This window comes from Cottoperca gobio, chromosome 24, assembly GCF_900634415.1.
Source record: "Cottoperca gobio chromosome 24, fCotGob3.1, whole genome shotgun sequence".
In the NCBI taxonomy this organism is placed as follows: Eukaryota; Metazoa; Chordata; class Actinopteri; order Perciformes; family Bovichtidae; genus Cottoperca; species Cottoperca gobio.
In genome coordinates, this window is record NC_041378.1 from 13,123,988 (window position 1) to 13,139,183 (window position 15,196).

Consider the following 15,196-nt stretch of genomic DNA (forward strand, 5'->3'; position numbering starts at 1 on the left):
TGTGAGAATTTGGGAACACTAATGAGGTAATATACAAACCCCAAGACATTCTCTTTCTCCAAGTAAATTGACATGGTGCTCCCATCACAATCTGGCATAAAATGCATTTGAAATGAAACATTTATTTTTTGCTGAGACTATACTGTTGCTTTCTACTGCACCAAAGTATAAGGACATTTTATACATTTAGTTAAATAACAAAAACTAAAAACAAATTGATGTATAGTAGACCTACAGGCTGCTTGTTTCATCAGAGCTTCATATAAGTCTTATATTTGTGTTTTGGCTCCAGGCATTTGACACCATGAACTATAACATGTATAACATGAACTGATAACAAATGGCCAATTGCAGTTACAGAGACTTATATTCATAGAAAGAATGGTGAATCATGCAGCTGATACCAATCAGCTAATGCAAGCGCCACTGCTCTGCCCGAACATGCTCCATAAGTGGGACCTAACTGGATTTTATGATGTTGAATGGGTTCACATTAGAAAGCATGCGGTTATATGTGAGATAGAGTTTTGGAGAGCTTTTTGGCTCCAGGTCAAAAAGTGAAAGAAAAGTATGGCAAATACACAGTAGGGCCCATCTTAGTAGATTCATTTACTAGACTAATCTGTCATTTGGTTTTAGTCCACTAAGATTTCTTGAGTTGATTAGCAATTTGTTTATGCTTTTTGACTTATTTTCAAGACACTCGTGAGCACGTCTCTGTTAAACACAAGCTTCACCGTCGTGCTTTTGGATGAAAACTCAGTTTTACACATCTGTCGATGTCACCCCGTTTCTTTAATGCACACATATGCATTAGCACCACTGCTAACATATAATGCATGATGTAGTTTCAGACATCATTAGAGCTGCAATGATTAGAACTTATATATTAGTCGATTGACAGAAAAATAATCGCCTCTCAGCCTCTCAAATATGGAGAGGTCCTTCTTTTCTCTGTTTTACATCCTATTACACTGAATATCTTTGGGCTTTGGACTCTCAAAATAAGACAGACATTAACTTGGATTTTTCACTATTTGCTGACACTTTGTAGACCAAACAATTAATCAAAAGAAATCGGCAGATTTTGAAATGATAATGAAAATAAGTTGCATAAGTTGCAGCCCTAATTGTGTATAATAACTTCATTAATAATCCCCTCACCACCAATCTACAGATATTACCCAGACAGCGTGATGTTTGTACTTTTCTGTCACCGTTTGTATAGAAAGTTTCTTATATTTCAATATCAAATGTGCTTGAAATGATACATCCTCTTTTCAGAGTGTTCAAACACACACACAGATGTGCTAACCAACATGGTGAAAACGTGCACCCCATAATTGTGCATCATCCAGGCTCTAAGTAATTACTTAATTGTTCTCACACACAAACATACTGACTCTGCTCCACTATTATCCCACCTCCATTCCCTCTCTCTCTGTCTCTCACTGCTAGTAACACACTTTATCTGTTCCTCTGACTGAGAAGGGCATGCAAAGTCACTAATTGTGATGCAGAAGCTGTAACTTGTCTTTATGCGGCTCTTCTCCTTAAACTGATTCTCAAGGATAAAATGTACCCTACTTCTCTTCTCTTTGCCCCCTGCAAACGCAGCAGCAAACCCCTCGTTTTGTTTCCTTTTATATCCAAGAGGCTGTTGTGTATCACAAGACGTGAAAAGCGCAAGCTCATTTTTTGTGTGATAACTGAGCTTAGTCACCTAAAGACAGGTTACGCTCGTGTGCTCTGTGTTGTGCAGAGACGAGATATAAAACTCCCGTCAGTTCAAGGTCCCTGTACAAACATTGCAGAACATGATTAAAGACTTTAAAAACTTTAACAGAAGGAGGCGATCGTGTACAGAGCACAAGGGTGTCCTTACTGTACTCGCAAAACGCAGGTATAATGCAGGCATGGGCATATATATTTAATGGGAAACATAAATTAGGATTATTCTCTCTGCAACTATAGGAATGTTTCTGCTGCTTGTTAATAGCAGTCTTTGAATTCAGAGGCTGGGAGCTGCTTTGAAAGTAAATGTGGCTAATGAGCAGCTAGCTGACAACAGCTTACAGAGAAAAATATGTTTATGTCGTGTAGCATTTAATGTTGGCGGCGGATGATATAAATGCCTATAGATAAGGTTAATTGGCACATGAGAGGGAGCATTCAACACTGATGGTGAGGGGAATACATATGTGCTGCGGTCTTGTATGCAAAATATTCCCAGGAGCAAACTCTTCAGAAGAATGTTCTTTGAACACTACATGCTCTTCTTTTGTGGTGATACTACAAAATCCATTAGTTTACTTTGATTTGAAGTATTGATTATAGCCGCTCTAAATGTCCTGTGGTGACATTTTCTTTAGTGTTCAAAGATAACTAAATAATCCTGCCAACATACATGCAGGTATTAAACCTCTGCCAGCTCTAATCTGGTGGGTATGAGTTCCTCTAACTCTACAAAGGTGGTCTTTGTAGTTGTGCAACTTTATCCTTCAAGGGTGACCGACCACACTGGCTGTTGGAAGTTTAATTTGTCATCATGTGCCCTCGGGTCCAAACCTAACACTGACCAACTTTTGCAGAGAGATCTGTAATCACCTCAAAGCGTTTCACAGACCTCCGAACAGAGGGACTAATCAACGCAACTCAAAACAAGGGAATTAGCCAGCAGCCTTAGACTTCCTTTATCAATGAAATGAGCTTTTTATAGCCTAAAACCAAGTGTCTATCTAGGACAACACTGGTCTACTTAATACTAGTACTTGCTTAACTAGACTTTAATTCAAATAAAGTAGACTTTGTATTGTCTACAAGTTTGATACGTTTTACTGAATTCCTTACTTATGATTGTCTTTAATGTGTTCTCATTATTAAGTCATTCACGTATCATAAAACACTTCCCTGTGGGACTCCACATGTTAGTGATTGAGTTACAGGTAGGGTTAGTCAGAATTTGGTTTGTACCCAGGTTCAGGTGTCACAGGTTCAGTGCGAGTTTGGTACAACAGGAAAGAAATTAAGATGAATTAACATTTTGCCCACTGGCAACTTTGGGAAACTATTTTCATTATAAAAACAGGAACATTTCAGTTACTTCTGTCTTACGCTGTAGGAACACTGAACAAACACTTTGGGCTATTAAAGCTGAAAAGCATATCTGGCTATGAAACTGAGAATACAAAATGCATAGAATAAGTGTTTCAGTTAGTGCACTGGACCGTGGCCGCTATACTTCTGGGTAAAATATGAATCACATCATTTGAATTCTGATGGATACAAACCCATTGCTGACGGCTTCTTAGTAGTATGATGTCCCAAATCCTATGTTAGGCCAATTCTGTATAAAATGTCTGTGTGCACGTCGGTACAGAACTTCAGAGTGTCGAGTGATTTGTAATAATCTCGTGGTTCCTCTTCCCATCCAGATGGGGTTGCAGCGGTGGTGGGAGCAGGAGATCCCTGTGGATGGAGCAATCAACAAAGGAGAGCTCATGACACACAACCTGACTGAGCTCATAAAGCCTGAATCCTACGAAGTTCGCCTCACCCCCATCACACGTTTCGGAGAGGGCGACTCCACCATCCGGATCGTCACGTACAGCGGTGAGTGCTGTATACTAACTCTAAGGATGCATGTTGGGAGGACTGTGATCAGTCTTCTCTTCCTGCTGTATTTAATGTTGGAAAATTGAGAGAGAAACATGGTAGGGGAGACAGATTCACTGTAGTCTTCTGCCTACACATGTGATTGCACAGGTGGAGGAAGTACAGCCACAGCTGGTAATGTTATTCTTCAGATAACTCAGAAATACAAAATACAACATGGATACAACAGATGGAGTTTGTGCTGCCGCATAAAGACGCACGTTCATCAACACTGATGGATATTAAAAGTTCACTCTGGTATCACCGATCGTTACGATGATCCCGACGAGGATGTGTTATGTATGATATGTACGGAGGAGCAGTAAAAACTACACTCATTAAAATGAAGTGATATGCATCTAACACACTCAGGCATCAGAAGACAGCTTGAAGTCAGCTCGCTTTGCTTCTTTGCCACTTTCAGTAAACGCCGACCAACTGACGAATGATTTCTTCCTCGTGACCTTACTTGCCTGACTCTGAGGTCTGTTCTGGACTCGGGCCCTGGCTGACTTGGTGTTCCTGTGCGTGTGAGATCATCATGACGTCAAAACATCAGACGTAGTTTGGATCACAAGACCAAACACAGCTGGTGGGAGACAAGTCATGTTTTGCTTTACTCAGTTTCCCCCAAAAACAATGTTTCTGAGTGGGATTCCTTTTTCATTATTTTGCCTGAAGATGTTATTTGTCTCCTGGGATGTTTTTCACACAACAACTACCTTTTTTGATTTCAGATTGCAAATATTTTTTGAAAGGTCCTTGGCCTTTCCAAGCCCCATCCAGAACAGGACAATAACATGTTTACTGCTGTCATATTGTTTGATTTGGTTGATGTCGGTTTTGAATCCGGACTACAGTCATAGAATATCATGGAGACGGTGTGTACTGAATGGTAGGACAGCCTGGAAGCCGCTCGCAAATGGAGGTGCATTCCTCAGCCTGTTGGACGACACGCTGGCTGAAATACAAACACTACATTAGTATCCGCAGTAGGCCCAGCAGTCCCAGTGAACAGATGCACAGGTACTTGAGATGTGCATTTTCAGAAGCAAACTGGCCGACTGTTTTCTGTCTTCCTGAGTTGTGCTGCTGCAGTTGTGAATAATTCAGTTTCACTGCAGCTCATCATGGCTGGTGAAAAGAGAATATTGGAAAAGAGAGAGAGAAAACTTTCTCTGCTGTTGTTTTTGAAGTAGTTTTGTGATATTGTGTGGTCTCTGCTAAACCTTGAATTGAATTCTGCTGAATTGAATCAAAATTGAATCTGATCAAAGTGAAGTCAAGAGAATTGAGGCTAATTAAGACAGAGAGAGGCACTGGAGAGATGGAGTTGGGACTGAGGGAGGGAGGGGGGGGGGGGGAAAGAAGATACAGAGGAACAAAGTAAAAAAAAAAAAAGAAGAAGAAGAAGACAGCCAATGCTGATGTGCGAATGGGCTGCCCAACAAGAGACTGGACTAATTATGACTCTAGGGCTGCTCTGTTCTCCCACGCTCAGCACAGCGTCACTGTAGCAGCCTCGTGCAGGTCTGAGCAGAATCCACTGACACAACGTGTCCTGTAAGACGTCATGAAATACAGAACTGCATCATCTCCGTTATCGCTTCCTTTTCCCTCTCACCTCTGAGATATACGTGTCTGGTGAACTCAAAATAATGTGTGTGATTTCTTTTATTGTGTTATTTGCAGCTATGATTAGTCACTATGTTACATGTGGGTCTTATATCTCTGGTTATATAGAAATGAATGTGATATTTTCTTGGAAGGAAGAGAAATCCAATTACGCTTGTACTTGGACGTAGACCAGAGAAACTAGAGATTTGTTACTCAGCAACCTATTTTTAGCGCTTTCATTAGTAACAGGCACACTTCTGTTTGAGTCGGAGACACAAAGAACTGACCGTTTATAGCAAACGCTTACACAGTTAGATCTGGTGGAAAATTCTCTGCTGAGGGAGCTCTCAAACAATCTGATGCAGATTCTGCTGGGAGATCTAATCCACCCTTAATACACACATACATAGTTAAATACTTAGAACCACAACACCAAAAGCTTAGCACAGGTGGAGCGGGCTGCAGCAGCAATGAGTGTCGGGCACTGAACAGAGTAATAGTGTCGTGTTATATTGGCTGTGATTGTGAAGCATGACTAAAGCAGGTGATGCCAGTCATCTTATGCCACCCCAGGCAATACTACATACTACATTTTAGAAGGTTTCGAGTATGTACTGTAGTGTGTTTACGCTGGAAAAGGGACACAATTAGTATATTTTAAACAGTTAGTATGCATGCTAAAAGAAATAATGATTGTGTGTGCTGTTGATGCACACTCATAAAGGGAGGGGCTGCTCATAGCTGCACATAACTACAACACATTGATGATGGTGGTAAACTGCTTGTCAGCTTCAAAAGCTGAAAACTTCGGCTTGCCGTGTGAGTCTCTCCGACTTGTCACTCGAGCCAAAGACACACCTGCGCAGGCAGTGATCAGGAGCCTGTACAAGGTGTTAACATACCACAGTTTCACCGGGAGTAACCCAGCTGGCATTTAAAAGTTTCACTACAAGGACATGGGCTTGACTGGGGTTTTGTTTCCATGCTCAAATATGCCACACACACAAAAAAACGCACCACTCTGCACATTTGCAAACTGACACTCAACCGTGGACGTGCAAGGTTTTACTTCCAACTGGGGAATCTGCATTAGTTTTTTATTTAATGCTGAAAAAATACAAAACCTTTGAATTTTAAATTCAGACACGTAAATAGAATACATATAGAAAGTGACAAACTGCTGTGCATTTAAAGTCAGTCATTGCAGTCTGTTAAAGTTTACCTTCGCACTGTTGCTTCACATCAAAAAGGCTGCGAGGGTGAGTTCACCTTTAGCCCTGGCTCTTGCAGAGCTGTTTGCACATTTTCCCAGCTTTGATTTTCTCCAACAAATCAAAAAAGACATACAGGTTAGGAGTCTCCAAATAATCCTCAGGTGTCAATGTGAGTGTATTTTCTCTCTGTGTTTGTCCATCTCTGTGTATCTTTTCTATGTTTGCCCTGCAATGGAGAACATGGTCACTATAGTACAGTGTATAGTCTCTAGCTCCCATGATTGTGAAAATGAACATATGTGTGTACAGAAACAAACAACAAGCCAAAGAGATATGATAGGCGGTTTGTTAGCTGTTAGGATAAACGTTGCTGTCCTACTTTTAACATAAGGCCTCTAAAATGTAAGTATAAGTGAGTTAGCTCCTCATTGCCCAATAGGCCAAGCGATCATTCTGATGCACATAAAGCCGATGGTAGCAGCTTTTCTGTGAGTTGGCAAGAAAACACAAAAGCGGTTATAGTGTCCCCAGCTGTAGGATGAGGGATGGTTTTGTCACCGAGCTCCAAAGACGCTCTTTTAAATTCTGCTGCAGTGACAAACTCAGCATCTGTTTGGTTTTCCTCATAGCACTCATAGTCTCTTTCTCTCTCTCTGGATTTCATGTTTAAGCCTCCTGTCAACCCTCACAGTGGCACGGTAAAACACCGCTGCTATTGTTTAATTTTCCATTCTTATGCAACTCATAGTGACATATACAGTGAGATGCCTGTCCAGAAGACCAAACACGCTAAATGTTACATTAAATACAACCTTCTGCTTCGGATGATTTCTGTCGCCTGCCATAGCTGGGCTGTTGGGTATTATTATACGGCCAGCGGTGGTTCAGTGTAATCCCTGTCTGAGCTTTTGTTCAGTCAAGGTCTCAACTCTGCTTACCTGAAATTTCAATGAATCAACGTTTGGAAAGTTCTATATTTGATCATTGTTCTCTTTAAAAGATGTAAGACTTACGGCCTCAAGCTTGCAACATATTTCTGAAGGGGGTCCATTTCTTTCCCTAAAATATCCTATTATTGCAGGGTATTCTTGCTATAAGGGTATTCATGGCAATATGATAAACAACTTTATAATATTGCAGCAACATAATACCACTTGTGAAGGCATAGTTGTTTGCAAAATATAGTGTAGCTGTTGTCTTATCGCAGTATTTTTGTTCTCCATTATGTTTAGTAATGCTTTCTTTAAATAAATAGTTAAACACTTGTTCGCTCTGCGGCAGAGAGTTAGAAGAGAAGATTGTCTACAGCTAATTAGCTTAGCTTAGCACAAAGGAGGAACCGGCTCGCCCCGGGTAAGGTCTTCCTGGAGTCCTTCGTTGCCTTTTTGTAGCTGTATGTGGTCAAGACATGAATCCACTAACATTGCGATATGAATAATATTATCATAATATAACACATTTGAATTAAATAAAAGATATCCCAATATTATCATAATGATATATGATATGATATGGCGTACCTCTCATGGTTTCTATTAGTTATGTGTTTGCATTACCAGCTTCTTTTTTTAGTTCTGCATATTTTACCCAGGGTACCGCGTTGTTTTTACCCCACACTTTTCTTTTTGTCTCAATAGAGACTTATTTTAAACAGTAAGTATAGACTTACTGTTTAAATCACAGCAAAGCTCATCCATGTGGAAGTCCATTAAGGATTTACTTGCTGAGATTTGATGCAAGAGCAGGATACCACACAGAAGATGATTGTACACACACCTGCTGTGTTTTGACCGGCGCAGTTACATCCAACAATGTGATTGAAGGACACAATAGTGTGAAGTCACTCGTGTTATTTCTGTCTCGGAGACAAGAGGGAAAGATTGCTGAATTACATTTGCTCACACTGTTATGATCCCAACCGATGGTTGGAGCTGAGAAACCGTCACAGGGCTTTCTCAGAACGTCATGGCACCCACCCAGACCCCTTAAACATGATGGATGGAAATCTCGGCGAGCGTGAATTGTATGAGGTCAGTGGAAAGTAAAAGAAGCTGTGCTGCTGTTGTGTATGAGGACACTTGGCCGCAGCCATGAAATTGTCTGCTGCTTTGTAATACAGCCGCAGGCCAGTGGGCAGGGAATCCAGCCAAGATGAAGTCAGTGTTTGTGTCCGGAACAGCCTCTACGGACCGCTGTCCTTTGGCGGTCAATGAGCTCATTTTGTGTTTCAATCAAAATTAGGCAATTTGGATGGAAAGCAGTCATGCATCAAGCAACAGTTTGGTTTGTCCTCTGAGTTGGAAAAGTAGGAAGCATGCACCTAATACATGCCCTTTCATAACAGAAGTTTTCAAAGAGCTGCATTAAAGAGTCACCTCACCTCACACCACGATCACTGGGACTGTTTATCTTGAGATCTATCAAGATTATTTTTCATCCTCGATCATTATTTGAGTCTCTTTGTAGCTGGAAGGGAAGGGAGTGCTGCAGCATTACTGTAAGAAAGAAATAAGATAATTCTTTTTAAGCCTTTGCAGCTTGCTTGAGAGCTTTTCACACCTCTGCTTTAACAACATGGTGCATTTTGATGAGAGTGTTTGAAGTCCACTCGTGTTTTTCAGGAGTATACAGAAGTATTTGTATACAAAGCGGTAACATTTCTGAAAAGAATACTTCATTTGAAATGGTTGATACAACAATCTGAATTTATTTTATTCCTTGTTTGTTTCCGATATCCAATACAGTCATCTAAATTGGAAGTTAGATAATCTGTTATTGTGTGTGTTGTGAGTGTTTGTGCATGCACATCAGTAGTTAAGTTCCCTCTGGGCCTGCTCTGTACTCAGCATGATTTCCTCAGTGGGGGTAAAGCTAGAGCAGACACATTCATCTGGACTAAGGCACCGTGAGTCAGCCTGGGGAGGCTGCAGGTAAAAAAAATAAAAGAAACTGACAAGGAAACATATTTTCATAACCACGGTCTTGGAAGAGAGAAGGGGGCAGCAAGAAGGATGGGGTAGGACAGCCGCAGGGGATGAGAGTTTGCAAGGGAAAGGGAGCCGGTGAGCAGGATGGGGGTGCTGAAAGAATAGCATTTTGTCAGAAAACTCAGCATCCGTTTCACAGGCCTGAGGCTGGAAGTTGTCATTTAAAACATTTTCTCTGCAACAGCCCGGATGATTTCATCCCTTCTCTGCAGAGACTTTTATTGCAGCAGTGCCACTCTGTGCAGCCCGGTGTAGTGTTAGTAGGAAGCATCGAATGTTTGAATGCAGGTATTTTCCCAATCAGTAACATAAAGAATTATTAAGGCTTTTATAGTATACAGCCTGTTCTTTCCACAGTCGTGGCGAGGCTCCAGCTGCAGTGTTGCAGTTCACTGAATGTTTTATATGATTCAATTGGAAAAGCAACGGTTTGTTCCCTCGCTCTCTTTTTCCCCTCTCTCTCTCTCTGCATGTGCCTTTGTGCTTATTTCTCTCTTCTCCACACTGTGGGTGAACAAAGTGGACACACATTAACATGAACCGCACAGCAATAAACAGAAATCGCTACTTGAGATTCAGCTTTTAAAAAGACCGATTCCATCGTCCTCGCGGTACTCCCCCTCTTCTCAGTACATGTTTTCCTTTGTGGGAATGATTTGTTATTACTCACTTTAATTGGTTGGATTAAAATCAATTCCCCCCATGAACAGCGAGGTTTCATAAATCACGCCGCAACGTAGTTTTGTGGTAAAGCTGATGTATTGCATCTATTCAGCCGGTCAGCAATCGATCATGAAAATGCTCATGAATCTTCTTGACAGGTTAAATGGTATTTACTCTGCAAAAAGTGAAGTGCAGACTAACTGGCTCGTTGCAACTCTGTGTGATACCCTTGACCTTTCTGTGTTTGCAGCGGCGGTAGCTTCTTAAATTATCAATGAGGGATGCATTGAACCACAGTTAGGTGGACAGAATGCAGAAGGACCTTAACGGTGGCGTTGAAAACACAGAAAGCATCGAGGATGTTACAGGAAAGTAATTAGCAGACATTGTGATTGTTACTCGTTTCTATGAGTTATTGGCTTCTAAATGGAAGTATAAAACAGGCTTAGTGCTCTAAATGGAAGTCACCTTGAACAAGAACATCAGTAATGTCGGTAAATGGCAATAATGATAAGCAGTTGCGCCATAAGCTTATTAATGTGGTCAGACTGGTCTTCTTAATCTCGCTGTTTTATACATTTGATAACGACTGCTGTCACCTTTTCCACTTTAAATCCCAGACATCTCTTCTTTCCGTCTGATCAATGATAATTGCATTGTGTCCTGAATTGCTTCCTGTTTAGCTATTTACTTTTTATTTGTGTACAGTGAAAGTAACAGAGCTTAAAGAAGTTGGAGTGTACACACTTAATATGCTTCCAGTGTTTTAATATCACTGGACAATATTTCCCTCGTGCCTCTTTCATTTAGTTTAGTGTGCAAGCTCTAAGTTCTATACATGCAGACTTTTATTAGCTCTGCGCCTAAACAGTAGATGACAGCAGAGTGAAAGGTTAATAGCAACAGCTACTGTGAGCATGCTTGTGTTGTATTCTGTGTGACCTGTGCTAGAGCACATTATATCAGCCAAGCATTTTAAAGTGCGACACTTTGAGTGCCTGAACAGCTGCGTGTGCCTCTGTGCACGTTTCCTTTTAAGAATGTTCTCGCTTATTGACAGACGGCTAAGATATTCCGTACTAATGACTGTCCCTGGCCTATTCTCTTTCACAGCTCCCATCAACCCTCACCTGAGTAAGTAATGTGCACCTCACTTAGCATGTCTCAGCAGAGAGTGCGCTCCTTATGTCGTAGCACAGTCTGAAACCAGTGGGGAGACTCAAAGTAACTGCACATCCCGCAGAGATCTTACTCTCAACATGTCACACTGCACCGGAAGATCCTTCTAAGTGTTCTTACTAAATTAAGTATGAAACATAAGACTACGTTTAGGAACTCTGTGTAAACCTACATCAGGCTAGTTGACATGTTGAGAGCTTTAAATCTCCGCAGGACATTGTGCATTTTGGATGTGGAGTGTATTTGCATGAGAGATGTGGTTTTGTGTGTGGGTGCATGAGCACATTTGCACGCTCTGTGCTCTGTGAGCATTACTTATGCATGCATCTGTGCCGTATGTTTATATCCTTTAATGTTTAGTCCCATTTATGACACATTTCATTGTTGAAACTTTACAAATTCACATTATTCACGCCTTGAGAATCCTCACTTAATCATTGTTTGCTGTGCTGCAGTGTGCTGTTGTGTATTGTGGTTTATTTATTTATATAGATATATATTTTGGTGGATGTTCACACAAACATTGCCAGCATAATAACAAACATCCTAATCACCAACATCATTATCCAAATCCCTGAAGGAAGCTATCTTACCTGCACGCCTCCTCTTCCTCCCTCCTTCCTCTGCCTCGCCTCTAAATCCTCCTATCTCTCCCAGGCGCAGAAGGCGAAAACATTTAGTTTAGCTCACAGTGGATGGGGGCGTTAGTGTCTAGCGCCCAGAGCTAGACCTCCATTTAAATCTGCATGCCTGTGAGGAGAAGAGTCAAGAGTGTCTGCAACCCAGCCCTTTCCTCCGCTCTCCCACTCTCCCACTCCACCACTTCCCTCCTCTCCTGCTCTCACTTTCTATGTCTTTCTCTGCCTGGCAGCATCACTGCCCTTCTTCCTTCCCTTGGTCCATCCACCCACACGCTACCTCAGTCTATGTTACCTCCATTACCTGAGTAAAGCTGCAGATTCTGCTCCTCTCAAGGTCGCCACTCCAAACTGCTCCCAGCTACGTTTTAATAAATCAATGAATATTTATCAGAACACATGCCTGCATCCTGAATCCAAATGCTCCTTTTTACTATCTCTTTGAGGACACTTCTGAGCAGCACCGTGTCCTCTGGTTAGGTGTTTTTGCTTTGTTTGTCACATGAATTAAATGGAGGTTTTGACACTGTGGATCCTGCAGCTAGCCCTTTATTAGACTGTGTGCTAGTTCCTAACACATGTAATTTCTAACTATTCATTAGTAAGGTCACTGAGACATTCCCCTACATCTGACCCCTCATAACCTTGCGCTAGAGAAATACTTGAAGGGTGACAAAACGTACAGTTCCATGGCCTCTCTGTACACTCCACTAGTTTAAAAATTGCAGTCTAAGAGGGGTGAAGAGAGACAAAGGAGAATGGAGGGCGAGTGAGAGTGCACACAATATCATTACCTGCACACCCACTTCATAGAAGACTGAGAGGTTACAGAATTACAGAATACTACTATTGAGACACTACAAAACATCCAAGGACAACTATTTTTTCTTTTAATCTTGAAAAAATAGTTTCATTCACAATCACTCAAGTACATGTCAAGCAACATATAGAAAACCATTTATATCCTTAGAAACCACAATTTAGTGTGTCTAACCTCTTTCACATGAGATTCGTATTCATTTAATAATAACATTTGCTAAGATGTGAGTGTGTGTTTATTAAATGCTATCCACCATGATCCAGTAGTGAGCTGTCATGGTACAGCGTTTAATAACCAGTTCTGAAACACACACACACACACGCACACACACACATTAGGTGCAGCGATTTCCTTTCGTTGCCAGGAAAAAATGAAACATACTCGCTGACGTCTCCACTACAGTCAGCGAGTGGTCACATCTTAATTTAGAAATTCTCTTACAGATCGTATGGTGTAATTAGGTCTTACTGCTGTTACACACACTCATAAATCTCATAAATATACAGTAGGTGTCACACTGTACACATACTGAACCTACAAGGCAGCGTATAACTTCTCACTCTTTTATAATGATGTGAATGAAAGAGCCTGGTTCTGCTCTGTCGCTCACTAGGAGAGTTCCACTGCAGCTTTGAGGAGGAGCCCATCTGCATGTTCACCCAGGACAAGAACGATGATTTCGATTGGACGCGGCACAGTGCTGCTACCCGCGGTACCAAGTACACGCCCAACACCGGGCCCAGTGGTGACCGCAGTGGTTCCAAGCAGGGTAAGTACTTCTAAAAGTCTCACCATGACATATGTCTTAATCGTTCAACACCCCTCCCCAAAAAAGTGATTGTACGTAGCTGTGGTAAAAGCAATACTTGGTACCCAAGGTTTTTCACCCGGTTCAAATGTTATCAGCCGATTAGATGGGTGTAGATGTGGGTCAGAAGAGGCCTGTTAACCCAACTAGTAGGTGTTTTCATCTATTCACACAGTTGATCATCGAAATAAGGAATCCGAAAAGACGAAACCAACCACTAGCAACCGTAGTCATTCTGACAGGAGCGAAAAAGGGGGTCGGGGGTGACGTTTTTATAAAGAGCGAGAATTGAGAGAGATTGATGGTACACTAAACACAGGACTTTCACCCAGGGGACCGGTGTTCACGTCACCAACAATGTGTTATCTTTGTGTTCACATCGTTAAGTTTCACTCACAGAATATGCAAAAGTAGAGTGAGGCTAACCCTAACCCTGACCCTGACCCTCACTTTACAAACGTAGTTATTTTAACCCAAAGCACAATCTGTTCCTAAACCTAACCAAGTAGTAAACGTTACGATTCATTCACTTTACAACGTGTTGTTTTTAGGTTTCACTTTTACAACGTCTGACGAATTAGAATAGTAGCAATAACCACTGATTAAACCCATTTAATCGGCTGATAACAGTCCAAATGGATGTGAGTTTGAGCCAAGAACACAGCAAGAGCAAAGATTTGAGAAATGGATTAAACAATGTGTATATCTGCTCCAACGTTAAAGTCAAACGTTGGCATGCTCAGCTAACGCTGGCAAAAGAGTGGTCTTGCAGACTAGTAGGTGGGTGATGAATATGCAAATGTTTTGGACAAAAGATGTATCCAACATCACTGAAAAGTCCATTCCAGTGTATGTGCACTGAAGCCCTTAAGTTTTCACAGCACACTGTAAACTGCAGAGATTTAAGGTGAGCACAGAGAAACCTTCCCCCGTCAGCAGATGTGAAAACAAACTCTGCACATAAATTATTCTGCACAGTGAAGCTCAAACATCCGAGTGAAGTAACAATAAAACCAAGTGTATCACTGGAGAGGGACTTTAACAAAAAAAGATGCATTCAGAAAAGATACGTTTGTCAAAATAGAAAATAAATCCGTGAAATAAGTAAAGAATTGGACCATCCATTTAATTCTACTTCAGAAGTAAGTTGATTCCTTTGTTAGTCTCCTTTTCTACGGTACAGCTGTCCTGATGAACAGGGACAGCGAGAGAGGAAGAGCACTGGGGTGAGAAAGACTGAAGTGTGAAAGTTAAACTTAAGTTTATTTAGATTCCATGTATAATTCAATTAAACTCACAACTCATTTAGCAATGTGGGCACATTTGCACCTTATCCGTCATAGCGTGAATGATCTATATCAGCAACAGACGGAGGATCTGTCTCGCGAGCAAGTATCTTGTCGGAAGGGGGCAGCATCAGTGCTGATGCACCGAAATCAGTGACACATTTTTCCAAAAATAACAATGAATGTAAATCAGCCACTGTTATCATTGTGAAGCTCATATTAGAATTTAAATCTTGACCCACATACCTACAGGGGGCCTAGCAAAGGATCACTTTATTGGTTCCTTGGATAAGTGGTTAGGTGATGTTGATCGCGTATTCCCTAATACAG

The 15,196-nt window shown here is 41.3% G+C and overlaps 1 protein-coding gene across 1 annotated transcript in view; it reads left to right on the plus strand.

Moving 5' to 3' along the window:
- The window catches only part of LOC115028845 (MAM domain-containing glycosylphosphatidylinositol anchor protein 2), a 158,925-nt gene that overhangs the window by 131,289 nt on the left and 12,440 nt on the right, over positions 1–15,196 (plus strand). Inside the window, exons 12-14 of the mRNA XM_029462716.1 lie at positions 3,435–3,612; positions 11,249–11,269; positions 13,386–13,541. Of these exons, the coding sequence (XP_029318576.1) occupies positions 3,435–3,612; positions 11,249–11,269; positions 13,386–13,541 (355 nt within the window). The remainder of the gene's footprint in view (positions 1–3,434; positions 3,613–11,248; positions 11,270–13,385; positions 13,542–15,196) is intronic.